The following is a 22,350-nucleotide window of genomic DNA, read 5'->3' as shown; positions in this document are numbered from 1 at the left end:
GGGCAGCTCCTTCCCTAGTGCGGGGTGCCCAGCTGACACAGCCCTTGGCTCACACAGATCCAAACTGCAGAACTTTTCATCCCTCATCTTGGCCTCAGTTCCCGTAGGAGAACGCATGTTCCTGCTGGACACTCACCTGCGCCTGAGCCTGTGGAGAAGCCTGGCTGCCTTCCTCTCTGCCCAGGGCAGCACAGACACTCCCAAACTTTCCCAGCACCTGCCACACAACCACGGCCACAGCGGCGTCCCCAGCAGTGACACCCCTGCTCTGCTCTGTTTTGCCCTCTTCTGCTCCTCTATTCACAGCTAAAAGCCTGTATCTCCACAAGGAGGTTTGTTCTGGAGGAAGACCTCCGCCCACTTCCAAACTGACTCCCAAACCCCATCCCTCTATCTTCCCATGCTTTAGAAACACCTGACCATTCAGACTCAAATTTACAGCTTATTCACAGAAGGAAGGGAAGCTTCCAACACAGTGATGGTTTTACAGTATTTATTTTGACTATCAGCCTCAACTATCTACAAACTACAAACTACAAACTACTCCTTCCAACCTACAAACTCAAAAGAACAACAAACAACAACGGCCTCTTGCACGGCTAGAATCTTCTGTCAGCCATAAACTGCTGCGCTGCCATGATCAGAGGCGTCAGGCTGGAGGTCGGCTTGGCTGAAGTTACAAACGGATGCTGCCCAAAGAGAAAAAGAACAAATGAACTTCTGCTTTCCTCACAGGCTGAAGCAGCCTTTCTCTGGCTACCAGAGACACAGAGAAACGAGGGCAGTCTGTGCACCTCTGTCTCCCTGTCCAGGACTTTCCTGCCACAGGCAAACATGGCTTCCAATTCCACAAATGCATGAAGCCAGAGGTCTGCAGCTTAAGGAGACTTAGTCTAATTGTCATTGCAAGGCTCCTTCCAAGCCATGGCAGGCCGGGATTCTCCTTGTTTTTCCTTTGGAAAGCCCCCAGAATGGAGATTCTTAGGAGCGGGGCCCACCTGACGCCTTGGACTTGAGCAGAGGAGGAGCCCCTGGCAGTGGGTAGCTGGCACAGCCTGTAGCTGCTCTGCCTTTTACCTGCAGAAGTTCCTGGGCAGACCAGCGCCTGTCCTCGTCTGTCTCCAGGCAGCAGTGCAGAAAGTCTCGCAACCAAGCCGACTGCTGCCTGGGCTTCTGCAGCTTCGGGGTGCCCCCGGTGCTGATCAGCTGTCGAGCCTAGAGAAGAAGGCAACGCCACACTCCACCTGTCTCCTTCGCACCCAAAACTGCTCACCCACACCCCGCTGGCCAAGCTGCACTCTCACAAGTGGCCCTTTCTTCCCCACCAGAGGCTGTGACATGCCTTTCCCACCCCAACCAACTGAACCCAAAGCCAGAGGCAACCACAGCCAGTCCAATGTGCAAAGGCTCCTGCCTTCAGCCCTGATTTCATGGGCTGATTGGGAATCAGGAGCAAATCCATCAGCAAAAGCACACTCGGCTTCTCCGAGGACTGACACCAGCTCTACCGCCAATTTGGAAGAGGGACTTTGGTCTAACTCTATTCTTCACAAGGATTCTACCGTAACATGCAGCTTTGCGCTGCTCACTGCTCCCTTAGGCAAAGCTGCCACCAAGCAAATGGCATCAGCGTACTTTGGGCCGTTCCGAATTCAAGGGCAAGGGGAATAATACAGGGCAAGAAGCACAAGAGACTATGCAGGCCGGGAGCTATGGTCTTCAGGTGTTACCAAGCTTGGCAGGCAGAAGAACGGGGGCAGATTTTCTTAGAGGGACGGGAGCATCTGAGAGAAGTTGCAGCGCACCGTGCGGGAGGTTTCCATCAGGTAAGGAGGAGCTCCTTCCACCATCTCCATCCCCACGATGCCAAAGGACCAGATGTCCACTTTGGGGCCGTAGGGCTTCCTGGTGAAAATTTCAGGCGCCATCCAGTAAGTAGTCCCGACAGCCGATCTGCGTTTGCTCTGCTCAGCCGTGAGCTGAGCAGCGAGGCCAAAATCAGCTGAGGAGAAAAAACACACTCGGATCAAGCCAGCGTGAAGTAGGAAAGCAAAGAGAAGAAGTCCCCACTCTCCCAGTGCCCAAGAAGGCAGTGTGGAATCCAAAGGGAATGCAAACGGGAATGGCATGCTGGCATTCCTAACAGCTGCAGCTGAGGAAATAGCAGATGGGCCACTTAGCAAAAGCCCCCCGTTTCACACAGTGGCTTTTAGTTCCCTGAAGCTCCAGACTGAAACTGCCTTGCTTGCGTGAGGGCACACACAGCCCAAAGCCCCTCCTGACACCTTCTTCCCAGCCACACCGCCCTGCACCTTGTGGCTGTGCTCTGCGCTTGCAGCAGGGCAGCCTGCACTGCCACAGGCACCACTCTTGGGCAACTGGAAGTCACTCAAATGCACCCCCAGCCCACAGCCCACCACGGCTGGGCCTGCCCTTAACAACACCCACCCAGCTTGACAGATCCATCCAAGCCCAGGAGAATGTTGTGGCTTTTGATGTCTCGGTGGATCACTTGCTTGCAGTGAAGGAAATCCAGGCCTTGCAGGCACTGAGGGAGGAAAAACAAACAGGAGATCTGACTTCGTCCCTCATGCAGTGCAGTGGCACATCTGCAAGACTGACTTGCTGGGGGACGCCGAGCCATGGCAGGCAAGGCTGAGGGGAGGGCAAGAGCTTGCTGCTGCAACATGACGACAGCAGGGCCTTTCTAAGAGAGGGTGTATTCGCTTTGAAAGAGAAAGGACGATGCTTTTTCTGGCCAGTGCCCTGCAAACACAGACTGAAGGAGCACCGCTGCAGTGCCTGTGCTCTCTCCAGCCAGATGACAGCAAATGCCTTTGCAAATGCCCCTTTGGGTGCAAAGCTCTCCTTGGAGGCTGAGCTCTGGCAGAGTCCTGTGAGTGTCTCTTTGTCTTTGCCACTCGGTTGACACTGTGCCACCAGCACGGCTGCTCTTACAGGGAAGGAATGCAGCACACACAGCCAGCAGGCAAGTGTTTGCAGAGGCCAACGCAAACAAACGCACTAGAAGAAGGGCCCGCACCTTGGCAGGCCCTCCAGATGCACTTGCCCCTGCTCTGCCAGTCACAAGAGATAGGCAGAAAGGAAGCTTGGAAGATGAAATCAATCCTCCCCTTCCCACCCATTCCACCCAAGCCATGGCAAGCACCAACGCAATCCCTTACCTCGCGGGACACAGCTGCTATCTCTCCTTCTGCAATTTGGATCTCCCTAATGACATCGTGCAAAGACCCTCCGTCCATGTATTCCATCACGAGCCAGAGTTCCTCGTGCACCAGGTAGCTGAAAGGAGGAAACAACCACCTGCAGGTGAATGCGTGCGCTTGCGTGACCTGATGGACCCTTTTGTCCGTGTCTCTCTCCGAGGAAGACAGGACGAAGGGAATAGGCATTCACAAGGCTCTACAGGGCTTGAACTCTGTGCAGTAGAAAAGACTGCTTGGTATGCACAGCTGTGCAACAGGCCATGGGAAATACCATCTCCAGTGCTTTGTCAGAACTCAAGAACCTTGGGGGAAAAATCAAACACCAAACCCAACAGGACAATGGGCACGGAGGGCAGGAACTTGGAGGCTGCTGACGCAGTAAAATTGGGCCGAGACCTGCTCTTTGAAAGCGCACTTCAAACTAGATATGCCGCAAAAGATAAATGCAGCCCCCATGCAAACTCCTCCAAGATGCTGTGGATCAGCCCAGAAAGGGGAAGGAATTAACATAGCTCCACCCTCTGCCAGCAACCAAAGGAGTGCTTGAACCTCTGGCTTGCAGCACGTCAGTGACCCTTCACGGCAGAAGAGCAGAACCACTCACCTGTCTACATAGTTCACCACATTGGCGTTCTTATTGTCCCGCATGACCTGGATTTCATTCACGCACAGTTCGTTGCTCTTCACTTGCAACAGACTGATTTTCTTTATGGCCACCTAAAACGACATGCAAACCATGGATCAAAGAAGTCGATGGCACAGGAACACAAGGCCAACAGGGACACTGTGATTTTGGGATGATACAGCTGCGCTGTGCCAAAATGCCTTGGGACTGGACATCAGAGGAACCGGAAGCTGAGCTTGCAAGAGCCCTTTACACTGCTTCCTTGGTCGCCACTCCCAGGACACACAGCCAGAAACCCTTTGCCTTGCAAACCTGGCAGAAACACAGTCTCAACTCTCCAGCTCAAAGCTCTAACCACCCTCGTTGCACCCACATTCTTCCCCCAGGGCCTCACTTTATCATCCCCATTTTGAATTCACGCACCACTTGCAAGCAGGAAACAACTTAGGCCTAGGAAAAATGGAGCAAAACTCCTGGGAAACCTTGGCCATTTCTAGGGGGCTTGATCATTACTCCGGTGGCCACCGGCATTCTTCACTGCACAACAACAGGGCAAACCCTTACAGATATGACAGATAAAATGCCGCCCTACAAACATCCTGACCGTCCCCCCCACCCCACCCCACCCCACACCCCCCAGAGAAATAAAAGCTGACAGATTTTATGGAAAAATTGTTGTCATGATGAGAACATCATTAAGGACACATCAAAAAAAAACAAGGCTAGCACATCCTCACTTCAGCAATTTTCCATTTGTTCTGCTAAAATGCTTTCTAGCACACCAGTGACATTTGCAATTCCTGACTGATTCTAAAAAGAAATAGCTCATGCCTTGATCCTCTAGCGATACACACCAGGCTCTGAGCAGGGCTTAGGCCCTCGAGAGACTCCTTGCAGACCTCTCTCTCTAAGCACAGTTCCCAAGGGCAGCACTGCACGTGCCTAAGGAACTACCATCAAAATTCCCATGGATTTGCTGACAGCGCGAAAGGAGAAGTCGGGAACCGCGAGCCAAAGCCCCAAAGGGCACCGCCATTCTCTAAGACACCGCCTTGCCACTAAGAACCAGCTAGCGTGTCCTCCTCAGAAAGACAGCCCTTGGCCTCCTTGCATTGCTTGCGGCAGCTCAGAAGGACACAGTCTGTCCCCACTGGGCTTGGCAGGCAGACCCTGCTCTGCACTTCAGTTGCCTTTGCAGCAAAGCTCTAGTGGCGACCCAAAGCTCAGGCACAGCTCACAGCACAGGGGAGGGCACTCGAGAGCTGCACAAGCTGCAGCACCGCTTGACACTTACCTCTTCTCCTGTGGCAGTCTCCACTGCCGTGCACACAGTGCCGAAACCCCTAGAAACAAAACAGCAGCAGAGAAAGGAGAAGTCCTTTAGTCCCTGCAGAAGCCAGACACTGTGGCCCAAGGAGGAAAAAGAGGCCAGGGACAAACAGCAAATGCACCGCGACACATTCTGCTCTGGCTCCTTTCCCCCTTTCTCTTTCTGTGTCCGTGCGTGTCTGTGATTTTTCCAGACACACACACACACACACACACACACACACACATGGCCGTTGGGCCTGCTCACACTTCTCCTTGCAGTGGATGTGCCACACTCAGGCACCTCCACACAGGCCTTCTGAGAAGCCTGAAGCCATGTCACAGACATCAGAAGAAAACCTCTCAACACACATCCTTTCTGCAGCTGACAAGGAAAGTAGTCTCCAGCCACAGCTGCAGCCACAGGCAGAGCAGGCACAGGTCTCCACTGCTGCACACACAAATGGAGAAGTGCTCAAAGCAGAAGATCCTCAGACAGCTGCCTTCTGGCTCCAGAGCCATGGGCAGCTGCTTCTCTTGGGTGCAGCAGACACAGGAAGCACTCTACTTTTCAGGGGACTTCTTCTACATTTGGCTCCTCCCAGAGGAAATGTTGCAAATCAATCCCACTGACAGTCAGCAGAGCTGGCTTTCAGTAGGGAATAGCTTGGTGCTTTCTTTGCAGGAAAGGCCGCAACCCCACGGGACCCACGAGGGCTCTCCCCTCAGGCACTCGATGCCTTTTCCTCTAGAGTGCATTGGCATTGGACACTGGCCTGAAGCTTTGGCTTTTGCCACCTCAGCTACAAAAGAGAGCTGCTTCTTTTGTGTCTGCTTTTGGCTTCTAGACTAGCTAGGTGGTCATCCTGACCACTGAACCTTGTTTTCAGCAAAACGCTGGAACAAAGCTTCCTGAGAGCTGTTCCCTGACAGCCCGCAGCTGCTACCTTGACCTTGGAGGCAATGAAGCTTTTCCTCCTTTCATTGCCACGGATCCTGTATCCTTTTGGGACACAGAGAAATGATTTGTCCCAAGAAAAGCGGCAAGAGGGGGAAAGACACTTGAGGGACAGGAGATGTGCCAGGTGCTGCTCCTTGCTGCAGAAAGGACCATTCCAGCATCCAGGTGTCTTTGCCATGCCTTCAGACCACAGCTATCAATGCTGACCAAAACTGAGACATAGCAGCGTCTCAGCGCAGCGTCTGCACAGCTTTGCAGCTTGCCTGACATCACTCCGGCGACAGGTGACAGCAGCAAAGTACACAGCCCCTCCCTTTGAAGAAGCACCTGTGGCTGCACTCACCCTTTGCCAATAATTTCCAGTTCTGTATATTTAGCCTCCGGATCTCCTTCGCTCACCAGCATCCCTGTAAAAACCCAAAGGAAAGATGCTCACTTCAAAACTGAGATGCCAGCCTGCAGCAGATCACCAAGGCAGCCCCACTCTCTGGCACACTGGGCCCTTTCAACTCCCTCACTGGACAAACAACAACACCATTGCCGCACCAGCACCACCAGCAGCACCACCAAAACAACAGCAGCAGGACAAGCAGCTCTGCAGCACATACGGTCTGCACTAAACTAGAAGCCTAAACTAAAATCTAAGCACGTGGAGAAACAGTCCAAGGACACAGAGATCAGAAGGCCACGACCAAGACAAGTGAGTGTGGTCTATAAAACCCAAACCTTTCTGTTCTTGGCCATGAACACTCTGTGCCATTCAACAAAAGCTGGCATCCTTGCAAGCAGCAAAGGCACCTTGGCTTCTGCAATCAATTTGTATCAACAGCTGCCCGCTCCAGAAGCGGAAGAATAGTGCCCAGTGCTTCCAGCAGAGGCATGATCTCCGCCTTGAAGCAGCACTTTACCTAAACAATGCCTTTCTGGCTTGCAAGAGCAGCAGCAGCAGCTGATGTTGCAACCTATTGCCATGGGCCTTAACAATGAGGTTCCTCAGCCTTCAGGAGAGGCTATGATCTGAAGATGACCTTGGCTGTGCCCCACAGGAGCTGGGCCCCACAGGAGCTCCCTGAAGCCGCCTCATTCACAAGGTCCCGGCCTCCTGCTCAGCCACAAACCATCTCTCTTTTGCCTTTTGTACTGAGGCAAGCTCAGGCAAAGCCAAAGCACGCCAGGCTGCCCTCAGAGGCAGCAGCAAGAGCCCGCTGTTCCTTCAGCACCTCCAAGCACAACAACAGCTCCTGTGTGGAGGCCGCAGCAGCCGACACTCAGCCCAGCAGGAACTGCAGGTGGGACAGCTCACGCTGACACACGATCACACAGGGCACTGCTCCAGCACACAGGCATCACAAAGGACATACTCAGCAGGGCCAGGCACTCGTCCTCTGTCCTCTCTCTAAGCAGCTGCTCCATGCTGCCCGAGGAACTACTTGTGCTCCAGGTGCACGAGCTGCTCGCGCTTGACTTTCCAGCTTGGGGACAGGAGGCTTCTTCAGAGCCGGCAGCTGCAGCTCGTGCCGGCGCCAGGCCAGAGGAAGTGGAGCTCTGGGACAAGAAACAAATTTGGGTCAGAAACACGCCTGCCACAGATGCCCCTCCAATCCCATTTCAAATGCAAGTTCCTTGGAAGATGCTGCTGGCCACATCCTGGGCTCTTCACCTCTCGGCTTTTGCTGCCCCCTTCTCTCACACAAGGCGCAAATTCCAAAGGCTGCTTTTACCCGATGCACAACATGACCCCAAAGACACCGCTGACCAAAGCAGGCGCTTACTGATGTTGGCTGCTCAGGCCGTGGGCTGACAGCAGGGACAGGTTCATTAGCACCTTCCTCCTCTTCAGCCTCTTCCTTGACTCCAAGTTCAGCAAGAGCAGGGGCTGGTGCTGCCCTTGGGCTCTGGGCACAGACAGCAGCGGGAGGGACAGGAAAGAACCTGTCATTCAGAACCTGACAGATATTCAGCTACAGGCCCCTGCTGCAGCTTAGCTGCTCCTTGAGCTCCCCACAGCTGCTGATGAGCAGGGCCAGGTCCCTCCAGGGGACAGTGGCTCCTCCATATCCTGCAAGGCTGTCAAGTGCATCTTTGCACGGCTCTCCTCACCAGAGATAGGGAGCCTGCACAGCCACTGGCCACCAAGGGCCTCACTTGTACCCCAGCAGCATCCCAAGACACCCTAATGCTACCTCTTGTCTCTTGCTAAGAGGAATTTACAGCCCCTATCAGAGTGGTGGGGAAGGGATGCCTAAATGTCCAAGTTCCACACCCCTTTCCCAGGGGTGAAACACTCTGCAAGTGCCAGAAAGATTCCAGCCTGACTCAGCATCTTCAACTACGCAGGGGAGGTGCTGTCTGATCAAAAACTTCCAGCTCTCCTTTGCTCCAGCCACAGGGCCACTCCCAGCTGCCACTTACTGATGCTGGATGCTCAGGCCCCACAGTAGCAGCAGCTGCAGCTTGGTGGGCATCTTCCTCCCCTTTGGCCTCTTCTTCAGGAAGATGCGCAGCCGCAGGAGGCTCTGAGGTTGCTTTTGGGCTCTGCAGACAGACAGCAACGGGAGGGACAGGCAACCTTCTTGATATTCAGCTCTAGAACCCAGATGCACTAAGGAGGAATCATCTGGATTCTAAGTTGCTCAGCCTCCAGCTAATTGGACCAATCAGAGCAGACTGCGCTCTCTTGCACAGGAGAAATTCCATCATGCATTCAAGCAACGAGCAACCCCACTTTCCACTGCTTAAAAGCTCTGAAATGGAACTGGGCAAAACAGACACACATCCTCCACACATTGCTGCTGCTGCTGCTGCAGAGAGCCCGCACTGTACTTTCATTCATCCAAGCAGGCTGGCACTGGACTGCAGCAGGCCCAGCTCACAGCTTGCTCCACAGCTGTCCAATGCTACCAACGCCAAAGGCTCCTTTCCCACTCACCCAAGGGCTGGATTCTCTCCAGGCACGGGCGATGTGACCTGCAACACACAAAGGAAAAAGAACCCCATGCTGTGAGAAAACTGCCCGCTCCGGGAAAACCCACCAAAAATCAACCCAAAGCCAGAGCATATTGCTTTCACTCCATGCCTCCAGCAGCAAGCCTCGTGTCACACAGCAAGCAAGACAACAGCACAAAGGATTGCCTCGTGTCTGTCTTTTGTCCTTTTTGGCCACTCAAGCCCCAGAAACCTGAGGCCCATGAAGTCCAAGTTCTGAAACAGTCATTGTTTCTGCCCTGCCCCACCCAGCAGGAGCTACAGCTCGTCTCCTTCCTGTATTTCAGTTTTCTGAAGAGATGCAAGCGTCAGTTGCCACGAGCTTGCTGAAAACTTTTGCCCCGTAACACTTCAGCCCAAGCCCTTTAGCCATGGTGGCAGTTCTAATGTGACGCAGCACAGCAGCACCTCCTGTGCCCAGCAGCATACCGGAACTTGTCTGAAATGTCTATTTCAAGGGCCTTTCCCAAGCTGATTCTGTGATTTCCTCACAGAGGGAAGGGCTCTTTCAGCACACAGGAACTGTCAAGTCCCACACACATGTGCTGGGATGGGGGAATGCAGACAAGAAGAGGCTTCCCCTCAGTCCTGGAGAGCAGCGCAGTTTTTCCAAGCGCTCCTTCTAAGCTCTCCCTGTCTTCCCCTCTTAGAAGTTGTCATTCTTGAGCCAGCAAACGCAGGAGATTCCAGACTCCACTGCCACAGGCCATGCCGTGTGGGGAGAAGAAGCCCAGCAGGCTACATTACAAATGCAGCCCACGCCCCGCTGGCTAGAGACACCCCCTTGTCAGCTGCAGCTGCTGACAGCAGCTTTACCCAACAAAAGGCCTCTTCATGGCCTTTGGCCTTCCATCTGCTGCACCGAATAGAAGCGCCTACTTACGTGCCAGGTGGGTGAAAAAGTAGCCAGAATAAGCCACGGTAAAAGCCGTGCAAACTGCAGCACACACTCTCTCCATGGCGGGAGCTATGCTGCTCAAGTCGGCACCAGACAGCACTTGTGGGGACAAACAAAAATCCTGCGAGAGCTCTCAGGGTGCAGCTGGCTGTCAGAGACCTCGTCGATCAGCAGGTTGCACCTGCAGGGAGCATGCCAAAGAGCTGCTCTGCCCACTGAGGCCTCCCGTGCCTGGGCACAGCAACTTTGCCTTGACAGCGCTGGGATGCGGCCGCTGACATCACAATAGCAGCTGCTCTAGGCTGCCTTGTGAAGTCATGCAGAGAAGCACACCTTCTCACTTCAGCTAAGGCCAAAAGGCACCTGCAAAGTTCTCCTCTGCTACAAAGCAACACAAAAAGCCCGCCTAGTCCATAAGCTGTTGCTCAAGGCATCTGGGAGTAACACCAAGAACACAGGAAGCCCTTGTAGCCCACGCTGAGAAGCTGAACACGGAGAAGGGACCATGATGATGTGAGGAGAAACCAAAAAAGAGAACAGCACCTTTGGCCACTCATTGTCCTGTGTTAAATCATGAGGCTTGATGCAGGTGGGGCTCTAAAAGGCAGCATCAATGGAAATCCCCCCTTCAATGCCAGCTGTGGGACAAAACCTCAGGAAGGCCTTTCAGAGCCCTTCTTCCTCACTTGTTTGCTGCAGAACAAGGTGGGACACAGGCCTAAAAAGGTACATTGATGAAAACATGGAAAGCTAAGCAACACATCCACTAAAATCACATCATCCTCCTGCTGCACTGCTGTGGCATTTCCAAGGAGACTCGGCCATCTGAGGTGCACCTCAGGGAGCTTCCCTGGGCAAACGTGTGCCTCAGAGGGAGCTGCCTGCTGCAGATGGGAAGGAAGGAAGAAAGGAAGGAAAAAAAGAAAGAAAGAAAGGAAGGAAGGAAAAGAAAGAAAGAAAGAAAGAAAGGGAGGAAAGAAGGAAGGAAGGAAGGAAGGAAGGAAGGAAGGAAGGAAGGAAGAAAGAAAGAAAGAAAGAAAGAAAGAAAGAAAGAAAGAAAGAAAGAAAGAAAGAAAGAAAGAGAGAAAGAAAGAAAGAGAGAAAGAAAGAAAGAAAGAAAGAAAGAAAGAAAGAAAAAGAAAGAAAGAAAGAAAGAAAGAAAGAGAATAGAAGGTACCAGCATCATCGCTGTGGGCCGAGTCCCAAAGTGCTGGAAGGAGTAAAGCAGTGCGCCCAAGTGGGCTGGTCCCAGAAAAACTGAAGTTTTGAGGCAGAGACCAAATAGATCACGTGCTGGAGCAGCTACGGGAAGGCAGGCTGAGGAAAACAGAAAAACCACCGCCATTCCAAAACGTGGATGCTTCCTTCTCCCTCCTCCTCTTGCATTCCAACCTCTTTTGCTCTATTTGCCATGTTGTGGTTTAAGCCCAGGCAGCAAGCAAGTGCCACACACAGCCATTCTCACTCAATGCCCGGTCACCAGCAGGCTGGCCTGTGCAGAGAATTGGAAGGGTAGAAGCTGGAAAATTGCCAGGTGCAGAAAACAATTGAGCTGCATAGGGAATGCAGAAGCCTCATGCATAGGCCAAGAAACCCCTTTGAACTCATTCCCCATTTCCCAAGGGGAGGCAGGTGTTTCACATCTCCAGGACATCAGGGACCCCTCAAGCCTCACAGTGACTTGAGAAGACAAATGCCATCACTCCAAACATCCTTCCTCCTGCTGGTACCCAGCTTGAAATACTGAGCAGCATGTGGGATGGTCAGGAATATCTCTTTGGCCACTTTGGGTCCCCTGCCCTGGCTGTGTCTCCTGCCAGCCTCGTGTGCAGCATGACCCCAGGGAGCTCTGTCTGGGCAGCTCCTTCCCTAGTGCGGGGTGCCCAGCTGACACAGCCCTTGGCTCACACAGATCCAAACTGCAGAACTTTCCATCCCTCATCTTGGCCTCAGTTCCCGTAGGAGAACGCATGTTCCTGCTGGACACTCACCTGCGCCTGAGCCTGTGGAGAAGCCTGGCTGCCTTCCTCTCTGCCCAGGGCAGCACAGACACTCCCAAACTTTCCCAGCAGCTGCCACACAACCACGGCCACAGCGGCGTCCCCAGCAGTGACACCCCTGCTCTGCTCTGTTTTGCCCTCTTCTGCTTCTCTATTCACAGCTAAAAGCCTGTATCTCCACAAGGAGGTTTGTTCTGGAGGAAGACCTCCGCCCACTTTCAAAATGACTCCCAAACCCCATCCCTCTATCTTCCCATGCTTTAGAAACACCTGACCATTCAGACTCAAATTTACAGCTTATTCACAGAAGGAAGGGAAGCTTCCAACACAGTGATGGTTTTACAGTATTTATTTTGACTATCAGCCTAAACTATCTACAAACTACAAACTACTCCTTCCAACCTACAAACTCAAAAGAACAACAAACAACAACGGCCTCTTGCACGGCTAGAATCTTCTGTCAGCCATAAACTGCTGCGCTGCCATGATCAGAGGCGTCAGGCTGGAGGTCGGCTTGGCTGAAGTTACAAACGGATGCTGCCCAAAGAGAAAAAGAACAAATGAACTTCAGCTTTCCTCACAGGCTGAAGCAGCCTTTCTCTGGCTTCCAGAGACACAGAGAAACGAGGGCAGTCTGTGCACCTCTGTCTCCCTGTCCAGGACTTTCCTGCCACAGGCAAACATGGCTTCCAATTCCACAAATGCATGAAGCCAGAGGTCTGCAGCTTAAGGAGATTTAGTCTAATTGTCATTGCAAGGCTCCTTCCAAGCCATGGCAGGCCGGGATTCTCCTTGTTTTTCCTTTGGAAAGCCCCCAGAATGGAGATTCTTAGGAGCGGGGCCCACCTGACGCCTTGGACTTGAGCAGAGGAGGAGCCCCTGGCAGTGGGTAGCTGGCACAGCCTGTAGCTGCTCTGCCTTTTACCTGCAGAAGTTCCTGGGCAGACCAGCGCCTGTCCTCGTCTGTCTCCAGGCAGCAGTGCAGAAAGTCTCGCAACCAAGCCGACTGCTGCCTGGGCTTCTGCAGCTTCGGGGTGCCCCCGGTGCTGATCAGCTGTCGAGCCTAGAGAAGAAGGCAACGCCACACTCCACCTGTCTCCTTCGCACCCAAAACTGCTCACCCACACCCCGCTGGCCAAGCTGCACTCTCACAAGTGGCCCTTTCTTCCCCGCCAGAGGCTGCGACATGCCTTTCCCACCCCAACCAACTGAACCCAAAGCCAGAGGCAACCACAGCCAGTCCAATGTGCAAAGGCTCCTGCCTTCAGCCCTGATTTCGTGGGCTGATTGGGAATCAGGAGCAAATCCATCAGCAAAAGCACACTCGGCTTCTCCGAGGACTGACACCAGCTCTACCGCCGCTTTGGAAGAGGGACTTTGGTCTAACTCTACTCATCCCAAGGATTCTTCCGTAACATGCAGCTTGGCGCTGCTCACTGCTCCCTTAGGCAAAGCTGCCACCAAGCAAATGGCATCAGCGTACTTTGGGCCGTTCCTAGTTCAAGGGCAAGGGGAATAATACAGGGCAAGAAGCACAAGAGACTATGCAGCCCGGGAGCTATGGTCTTCAGGTGTTACCAAGCTTGGCAGGCAGAAGAACGGGGGCAGATTTTCTTAGAGGGACGGGAGCATCTGAGAGAAGTTGCAGCGCACCGTGCGGGAGGTTTCCATCAGGTAAGGAGGAGCTCCTTCCACCATCTCCATCCCCACGATGCCAAAGGACCAGATGTCCACTTTGGGGCCGTAGGGCTTCCTAGTGAAAATTTCAGGCGCCATCCAGTAAGTAGTCCCGACAGCCGATCTGCGTTTGCTCTGCTCAGCCGTGAGCTGAGCAGCGAGGCCAAAATCAGCTGAGGAGAAAAAACACACTCGGATCAAGCCAGCGTGAAGTAGGAAAGCAAAGAGAAGAAGTCCCCACTCTCCCAGTGCCCAAGAAGGCAGTGTGGAATCCAAAGGGAATGCAAACGGGAATGGCATGCTGGCATTCCTAACAGCTGCAGCTGAGGAAATAGCAGATGGGCCACTTAGCAAAAGCCCCCCGTTTCACACAGTGGCTTTTAGTTCCCTGAAGCTCCAGACTGAAACTGCCTTGCTTGCGTGAGGGCACACACAGCCCAAAGCCCCTCCTGACACCTTCTTCCCAGCCACACCGCCCTGCACCTTGTGGCTGTGCTCTGCGCTTGCAGCAGGGCAGCCTGCACTGCCACGGGCACCACTCTTGGGCAACTGGAAGTCACTCAAATGCACCCCCAGCCCACAGCCCACCACGGCTGGGCCTGCCCTTAACAACACCCACCCAGCTTGACAAATCCATCCAAGCCCAGGAGAATGTTGTGGCTTTTGATGTCTCGGTGGACCACTTGCTTGCAGTGAAGGAAATCCAGGCCTTGCAGGCACTGAGGGAGGAAAAACAAACAGGAGATCTGACTTCGTCCCTCATGCAGTGCAGTGGCACATCTGCAAGACTGACTTGCTGGGGGACGCCGAGCCATGGCAGGCAAGGCTGAGGGGAGGGCAAGAGCTTGCTGCTTCAACATGACGACAGCAGTGCCTTTCTAAGAGAGGGTGTATTCGCTTTGAAAGAGAAAGGGCAATGCTTTTTCTGGCCAGTGCCCTGCAAACACAGACTGAAGGAGCACCGCTGCAGTGCCTGTGCTCTCTCCAGCCAGATGACAGCAAATGCCTTTGCAAATGCCCCTTTGGGTGCAAAGCTCTCCTTGGAGGCTGAGCTCTGGCAGAGTCCTGTGAGTGTCTCTTTGTGTTTGCCACTCGGTTGACACTGTGCCAGCAGCACGGCTGCTCTTACAGGGAAGGAATGCAGCACACACAGGCAGCAGGCAAGTGTTTGCAGAGGCCAACGCAAACAAACGCACTAGAAGAAGGGCCCGCACCTTGGCAGGCCCTCCAGATGCACTTGCCCCCGCTCTGCCAGTCACAAGAGATAGGCAGAAAGGAAGCTCAGAAGATGAAATCAATCCTCCCCTTCCCACCCATTCCACCCAAGCCATGGCAAGCACCAACGCAATCCCATACCTCGCGGGAGACAGCTGCTATCTCTCCTTCTGCCATTTGGATCTCCCTAATGACATCGTGCAAAGACCCTCCGTCCATGTATTCCATCACGAGCCAGAGTTCCTCGTGCAGCAGGTAGCTGAAAGGAGGAAACAACCACCTGCAGGTGAACGCGTGCGCTTGCGTGACCTGATGGACCCTTTTGTCCGTGTCTCTCTCCGAGGAAGACAGGACGAAGGGAATAGGCATTCACAAGGCTCTACAGGGCTTGAACTCTGTGCAGTAGAAAAGACTCCTTGGTATGCACAGCTGTGCAACAGGCCATGGGAAATACCATCTCCAGTGCTTTGTCAGAACTCAAGAACCTTGGGGGAAAAATCAAACACCAAACCCAACAGGACAATGGGCACGGAGGGCAGGAACTTGGAGGCTGCTGACGCAGTAAAATTGGGCCGAGACCTGCTCTTTGAAAGCGCACTTCAAACTAGATATGCCGCAAAAGATAAATGCAGCCCCCATGCAAACTCCTCCAAGATGCTGTGGATCAGCCCAGAAAGGGGAAGGAATTAACAGCTCCACCCTCTGCCAGCAACCAAAGGAGTGCTTGAACCTCTGGCTTGCAGCACGTCAGTGACCCTTCACGGCAGAAGAGCAGAACCACTCACCTGTCTACATAGTTCACCACATTGGCGTTCTTATTGTCCCGCATGACCTGGATTTCATTCACGCACAGTTCGTTGCTCTTCACTTGCAACAGACTGATTTTCTTTATGGCCACCTAAAACGACATGCAAACCATGGATCAAAGAAGTCTATGGCACAGGAACACAAGGCCAACAGGGACACTGTGATTTTGGGATGATACAGCTGCGCTGTGCCAAAATGCCTTGGGACTGGACATCAGAGGAACCGGAAGCTGAGCTTGCAAGAGCCCTTTACACTGCTTCCTTGGTCGCCACTCCCAGGACACACAGCCAGAAACCCTTTGCCTTGCAAACCTGGCAGAAACACAGTCTCAACTCTCCAGCTCAAAGCTCTAACCGCCCTTGCTGCACCCACATTCTTCCCCCAGGGCCTCACTTTATCATCCCCATTTTGAATTCACGCACCACTTGCAAGCAGGAAACAACTTAGGCCTAGGAAAAATGGAGCAAAACTCCTGGAAAACCTTGGCCATTTCTAGGGGGCTTGATCATTACTCCGGTGGCCACCGGCATTCTTCACTGCACAACAACAGGGCAAACCCTTACAGATATGACAGATAAAATGCCGCCCTACAAACATCCTGACCGTCCCCCCCAGCCCACCCCACACCCCCCAGAGAAATAAAAACCGACAGATTTTATGGAAAAATTGTTGTCATGATGAGAACATCATTAAGGACACATCAAAAAAAAACAAGGCTAGCACATCCTCACTTCAGCAATTTTCCATTTGTTCTGCTAAAATGCTTTTTAGCACACCAGTGACATTTGCAATTCCTGACTGATTCTAAAAAGAAATAGCTCATGCCTTGATCCTCTAGCGATACACACCAGGCTCTGAGCAGGGCTTAGGCCCTCGAGAGACTCCTTGCAGACCTCTCTCTCTAAGCACAGTTCCCAAGGGCAGTACTGCACGTGCCTAAGGAACTACCATCAAAATTCCCATGGATTTGCTGACAGCACGAAAGGAGAACTCGGGAACCGCGAGCCAAAGCCCCAAAGGGCACCGCCATTCTCTAAGACACCGCCTTGCCACTAAGAACCAGCTAGCGTGTCCTCCTCAGAAAGACAGCCCTTGGCCTCCTTGCATTGCTTGCGGCAGCTCAGAAGGACACAGTCTGTCCCCACTGGGCTTGGCAGGCAGACCCTGCTCTGCACTTCAGTTGCCTTTGCAGCAAAGCTCTACTGGCGACCCAAAGCTCAGGCACAGCTCACAGCACAGGGGAGGGCACTCGAGAGCTGCACAAGCTGCAGCACCGCTTGACACTTACCTCTTCTCCTGTGGCAGTCTCCACTGCCGTGCACACAGTGCCAAAACCCCTAGAAACAAAACAGCAGCAGAGAAAGGAGAAGTCCTTTAGTCCCTGCAGAAGCCAGACACTGTGGCCCAAGGAGGAAAAAGAGGCCAGGGACAAACAGCAAATGCACCGCGACACATTCTGCTCTGGCTCCTTTCCCCCTTTCTCTTTCTGTGTCCGTGCGTGTCTGTGATTTTTCCAGACACACACACACACACACACACACACACACACACGGCCGTTGGGCCTGCTCACACTTCTCCTTGCAGTGGATGTGCCACACTCAGGCACCTCCACACAGGCCTTCTGAGAAGCCTGAAGCCATGTCACAGACATCAGAAGAAAACCTCTCAACACACATCCTTTCTGCAGCTGACAAGGAAAGTAGTCTCCAGCCACAGCTGCAGCCACAGGCAGAGCAGGCACAGGTCTCCACTGCTGCACACACAAATGGAGAAGTGCTCAAAGCAGAAGATCCTCAGACAGCTGCCTTCTGGCTCCAGAGCCATGGGCAGCTGCTTCTCTTGGGTGCAGCAGACACAGGAAGCACTCTACTTTTCAGGGGACTTCTTCTACATTTGGCTCCTCCCAGAGGAAATGTTGCAAATCAATCCCACTGACAGTCAGCAGAGCTGGCTTTCAGTAGGGAATAGCTTGGTGCTTTCTTTGCAGGAAAGGCCGCAACCCCACGGGATCCACGAGGGCTCTCCCCTCAGGCACTCGATGCCTTTTCCTCTAGAGTGCATTGGCATTGGACACGGGCCTGAAGCTTTGGCTTTTGCCACCTCAGCTACAAAAGAGAGCTGCTTCTTTTGTGTCTGCTTTTGGCTTCTAGACTAGCTAGGTGGTCATCCTGACCACTGAACCTTGTTTTCAGCAAAACGCTGGAACAAAGCTTCCTGAGAGCTGTTCCCTGACAGCCCGCAGCTGCTACCTTGACCTTGGAGGCAATGAAGCTTTTCCTCCTTTCATTGCCACGGATCCTGTATCCTTTTGGGACACAGAGAAATGATTTGTCCCAAGAAAAGCGGCAAGAGGGGGAAAGACACTTGAGGGACAGGAGATGTGCCAGGTGCTGCTCCTTGCTGCAGAAAGGACCATTCCAGCATCCAGGTGTCTTTGCCATGCCTTCAGACCACAGCTATCAATGCTGACCAAAACTGAGACATAGCAGCGTCTCAGCGCAGCGTCTGCACAGCTTTGCAGCTTGCCTGACATCACTCCGGCGACAGGTGACAGCAGCAAAGTACACAGCCCCTCCCTTTGAAGAAGCACCTGTGGCTGCACTCACCCTTTGCCAATAATTTCCAGTTCTGTATATTTAGCCTCCGGATCTCCTTCGCTCACCAGCGTCCCTGTAAAAACCCAAAGGAAAGATGCTCACTTCAAAACTGAGATGCCAGCCTGCAGCAGATCACCAAGGCAGCCCCACTCTCTGGCACACTGGGCCCTTTCAACTCCCTCACTGGACAAACAACAACACCATTGCCGCACCAGCACCACCAGCAGCACCACCAAAACAACAGCAGCAGGACAAGCAGCTCTGCAGCACATACGGTCTGCACTAAACTAGAAGCCTAAACTAAAATCTAAGCACGTGGAGAAACAGTCCAAGGACACAGAGATCAGAAGGCCACGACCAAGACAAGTGAGTGTGGTCTATAAAACCCAAACCTTTCTGTTCTTGGCCATGAACACTCTGCGCCATTCAACAAAAGCTGGCATCCTTGCAAGCAGCAAAGGCACCTTGGCTTCTGCAATCAATTTGTATCAACAGCTGCCCGCTCCAGAAGCGGAAGAATAGTGCCCAGTGCTTCCAGCAGAGGCATGATCTCCGCCTTGAAGCAGCACTTTACCTAAACAATGCCTTTCTGGCTTGCAAGAGCAGCAGCAGCAGCTGATGTTGCAACCTATTGCCATGGGCCTTAACAGTGAGGTTCCTCAGCCTTCAGGAGAGGCTATGATCTGAAGATGACCTTGGCTGTGCCCCACAGGAGCTGGGCCCCACAGGAGCTCCCTGAAGTCGCCTCATTCACAAGGTCCCGGCCTCCTGCTCAGCCACAAACCATCTCTCTTTTGCCTTTTGTACTGAGGCAAGCTCAGGCAAAGCCAAAGCACGCCAGGCTGCCCTCAGAGGCAGCAGCAAGAGCCCGCTGTTCCTTCAGCACCTCCAAGCACAACAACAGCTCCTGTGTGGAGGCCGCAGCAGCCGACACTCAGCCCAGCAGGAACTGCAGGTGGGACAGCTCACGCTGACACACGATCACACAGGGCACTGCTCCAGCACACAGGCATCACAAAGGACATACTCAGCAGGGCCAGGCACTCGTCCTCTGTCCTCTCTCTAAGCAGCTGCTCCATGCTGCCCGAGGAACTACTTGTGCTCCAGGTGCACGAGCTGCTCGCGCTTGACTTTCCAGCTTGGGGACAGGAGGCTTCTTCAGAGCCGGCAGCTGCAGCTCGTGCCGGCGCCAGGCCAGAGGAAGTGGAGCTCTGGGACAAGAAACAAATTTGGGTCAGAAACACGCCTGCCACAGATGCCCCTCCAATCCCATTTCAAATGCAAGCCCCTTGGAAGATGCTGCTGGCCACATCCTGGGCTCTTCACCTCTCGGCTTTTGCTGCCCCCTTCTCTCACACAAGGCGCAAATTCCAAAGGCTGCTTTTACCCCATGCACAACATGACCCCAAAGACACCGCTGACCAAAGCAGGCGCTTACTGATGTTGGCTGCTCAGGCCGTGGGCTGACAGCAGGGACAGGTTCATTAGCACCTTCCTCCTCTTCAGCCTCTTCCTTGACTCCACGTTCAGCAAGAGCAGGGGCTGGTGCTGCCCTTGGGCTCTGGGCACAGACAGCAGCGGGAGGGACAGGAAAGAACCTGTCATTCAGAACCTGACAGATATTCAGCTACAGGCCCCTGCTGCAGCTTAGCTGCTCCTTGAGCTCCCCACAGCTGCTGATGAGCAGGGCCAGGTCCCTCCAGGGGACAGTGGCTCCTCCATATCCTGCAAGGCTGTCAAGTGCATCTTTGCACGGCTCTCCTCACCAGAGATAGGGAGCCTGCACAGCCACTGGCCACCAAGGGCCTCACTTGTACCCCAGCAACATCCAAAGACACCCTAATGCTACCTCATGTCTCCTGCTAAGAGGAATTCACAGCCCCTATCAGAGTGGTGGGGAACGGATGCCTAAATGTCCAAGTTCCACACCCCTTTCCCAGGGGTGAAACACTCTGCAAGTGCCAGAAAGATTCCAGCCCTCAGCATCTTCAACTACGCAGGGGAGGTGCTGTCTGATCAAAAACTTCCAGCTCTCCTTTGCTCCAGCCACAGGGCCACTCCCAGCTGCCACTTACTGATGCTGGATGCTCAGGCCCCACAGTAGCAGCAGCTGCAGCTTGGTGGGCATCTTCCTCCCCTTTGGCCTCTTCTTCAGGAAGATGCGCAGCCGCAGGAGGCTCTGAGGTTGCTTTTGGGCTCTGCAGACAGACAGCAATGGGAGGGACAGGCAACCTTCTTGATATTCAGCTCTAGAACCCAGATGCACTAAGGAGGAATCATCTGGATTCTAAGTTGCTCAGCCTCCAGCTAATTGGACCAATCAGAGCAGACTGCGCTCTCTTGCACAGGAGAAATTCCATCATGCATTCAAGCAACGAGCAACCCCACTTTCCACTGCTTAAAAGCTCTGAAATGGAACTGGGCAAAACAGACACACATCCTCCACACATTGCTGCTGCTGCTGCTGCTGCTGCTGCTGCAGAGAGCCCGCACTGTACTTTCATTCATCCAAGCAGGCTGGCACTGGACTGCAGCAGGCCCAGCTCACAGCTTGCTCCACAGCTGTCCAATGCTACCAACGCCAAAGGCTCCTTTCCCACTCACCCAAGGGCTGGATTCTCTCCAGGCACGGGCGATGTGACCTGCAACACACAAAGGAAAAAGAACCCCATGCTGTGAGAAAACTGCCCGCTCTGGGAAAACTCACCAAAAAGTCAACCCACACCAGAGCATATTGCTTTCACTCCATGCCTCCAGCAGCAAGCCTCGTGTCACACAGCAAGCAAGACAACAGCACAAAGGATTGCCTCGTGTCTGTCTTTTGTCCTCTTTGGCCACTCAACCCCCAGAAACCTGAGGCCCATGAAGTCCAAGTTCTGAAACAGTCATTGTTTCTGCCCTGCCCCACCCAGCAGGAGCTACAGCTCGTCTCCTTCCTGTATTTCAGTTTTCTGAAGAGATGCATGCGTCAGTTGCTACGAGCTTGCTGAAAACCTTTGCCCCGTAACACTTCAGCCCAAGCCCTTTAGCCATGGTGGCAGTTCTAATGTGACGCAGCACAGCAGCACCTCCTGTGCCCAGCAGCATACAGGAACTTGTCTGAAATGTCTATTTCAAGGGCCTTTCCCAAGCTGATTCTGTGATTTCCTCACAGAGGGAAGGGCTCTTTCAGCACACAGGAACTGTCAAGTCCCACACACATGTGCTGGGATGGGGGAATGCAGACAAGAAGAGGCTTCCCCTCAGTCCTGGAGAGCAGCGCAGTTTTTCCAAGCGCTCCTTCTAAGCTCTCCCTGTCTTCCCCTCTTAGAAGTTGTCATTCTTGAGCCAGCAAACGCAGGAGATTCCAGACTCCACTGCCACAGGCCATGCCGTGTGGGGAGAAGAAGCCCAGCAGGCTACATTACAAATGCAGCCCACGGCCCGCTGGCTAGAGACACCCCCTTGTCAGCTGCAGCTGCTGACAGCAGCTTTACCCAACAAAAGGCCTCTTCATGGCCTTTGGCCTTCCATCTGCTGCACCGAATAGAAGCGCCTACTTACGTGCCAGGTGGGTGAAAAAGTAGCCAGAATAAGCCACGGTAAAAGCCGTGCAAACTGCAGCACACACTCTCTCCATGGCGGGAGCTATGCTGCTCAAGTCGGCACCAGACAGCACTTGTGGGGACAAACAAAAATCCTGCGAGAGCTCTCAGGGTGCAGCTGGCTGTCAGAGACCTCGTCGATCAGCAGGTTGCACCTGCAGGGAGCATGCCAAAGAGCTGCTCTGCCCACTGAGGCCTCCCGTGCCTGGGCACAGCAACTTTGCCTTGACAGCGCTGGGATGCGGCCGCTGACATCACAATAGCAGCTGCTCTAGGCTGCCTTGTGAAGTCACGCCAAGAAGCACACCTTCTCACTTCAGCTAAGGCCAAAAGGCACCTGCAAAGTTCTCCTCTGCTACAAAGCAACACAAAAAGCCCGCCTAGTCCATAAGCTGTTGCTCAAGGCATCTGGGAGTAACACCAAGAACACAGGAAGCCCTTGTAGCCCACGCTGAGAAGCTGAACA

The 22,350-nt window shown here is 53.5% G+C and overlaps 2 protein-coding genes across 2 annotated transcripts; both read right to left on the bottom strand.

The window, feature by feature from the left end:
* Positions 1-599: 599 nt before the first annotated feature.
* Positions 600-10,065, bottom strand: LOC134056948 (serine/threonine-protein kinase PAK 3-like). The gene is made up of 11 exons (XM_062513908.1): positions 9,990-10,065; positions 8,995-9,088; positions 7,587-7,666; positions 6,465-6,528; positions 5,147-5,195; positions 3,832-3,944; positions 3,186-3,303; positions 2,449-2,548; positions 1,806-2,002; positions 1,078-1,215; positions 600-689 (listed from the first exon to the last, which is right to left on the bottom strand). The coding sequence occupies exons 1-11, from the start codon at positions 10,063-10,065 to the stop codon at positions 600-602; spliced, it is 1,119 nt and encodes a 372-aa protein (XP_062369892.1).
* A 2,386-nt stretch (positions 10,066-12,451) lies between these two features.
* Positions 12,452-21,919, bottom strand: LOC134056947 (serine/threonine-protein kinase PAK 3-like). The gene is made up of 11 exons (XM_062513907.1): positions 21,844-21,919; positions 20,849-20,942; positions 19,432-19,511; positions 18,310-18,373; positions 16,992-17,040; positions 15,682-15,794; positions 15,038-15,155; positions 14,301-14,400; positions 13,658-13,854; positions 12,930-13,067; positions 12,452-12,541 (listed from the first exon to the last, which is right to left on the bottom strand). The coding sequence occupies exons 1-11, from the start codon at positions 21,917-21,919 to the stop codon at positions 12,452-12,454; spliced, it is 1,119 nt and encodes a 372-aa protein (XP_062369891.1).
* Between the last annotated feature and the right edge of the window lie 431 nt (positions 21,920-22,350).

Source organism: Cinclus cinclus, chromosome Z (assembly GCF_963662255.1).
Source record: "Cinclus cinclus chromosome Z, bCinCin1.1, whole genome shotgun sequence".
Classification (NCBI taxonomy): Eukaryota; Metazoa; Chordata; class Aves; order Passeriformes; family Cinclidae; genus Cinclus; species Cinclus cinclus.
This window is presented reverse-complemented; position numbering and strand designations above follow the sequence as displayed.

Excerpts from the sequence above, each read along its gene's own strand:
- LOC134056948 (XM_062513908.1), bottom strand. The coding sequence starts at position 10,065 with ATGGAGAGAGTGTGTGCTGCAGTTTGCACGGCTTTTACCGTGGCTTAT. Across the intron at positions 7,667-8,994 it reads GGACAGCTGTGGAGCAAGCT|AGCTCCACTTCCTCTGGCCT; the intron begins GTGAGCTGGGCC and ends TTCTTGTCCCAG. Across the intron at positions 5,196-6,464 it reads CTGGAAATTATTGGCAAAGG|GGGTTTCGGCACTGTGTGCA; the intron begins GTGAGTGCAGCC and ends TTTTGTTTCTAG.
- LOC134056947 (XM_062513907.1), bottom strand. The coding sequence starts at position 21,919 with ATGGAGAGAGTGTGTGCTGCAGTTTGCACGGCTTTTACCGTGGCTTAT. Across the intron at positions 19,512-20,848 it reads GGACAGCTGTGGAGCAAGCT|AGCTCCACTTCCTCTGGCCT; the intron begins GTGAGCTGGGCC and ends TTCTTGTCCCAG. Across the intron at positions 14,401-15,037 it reads TAGCAGCTGTCTCCCGCGAG|TGCCTGCAAGGCCTGGATTT; the intron begins GTATGGGATTGC and ends TTCCTCCCTCAG.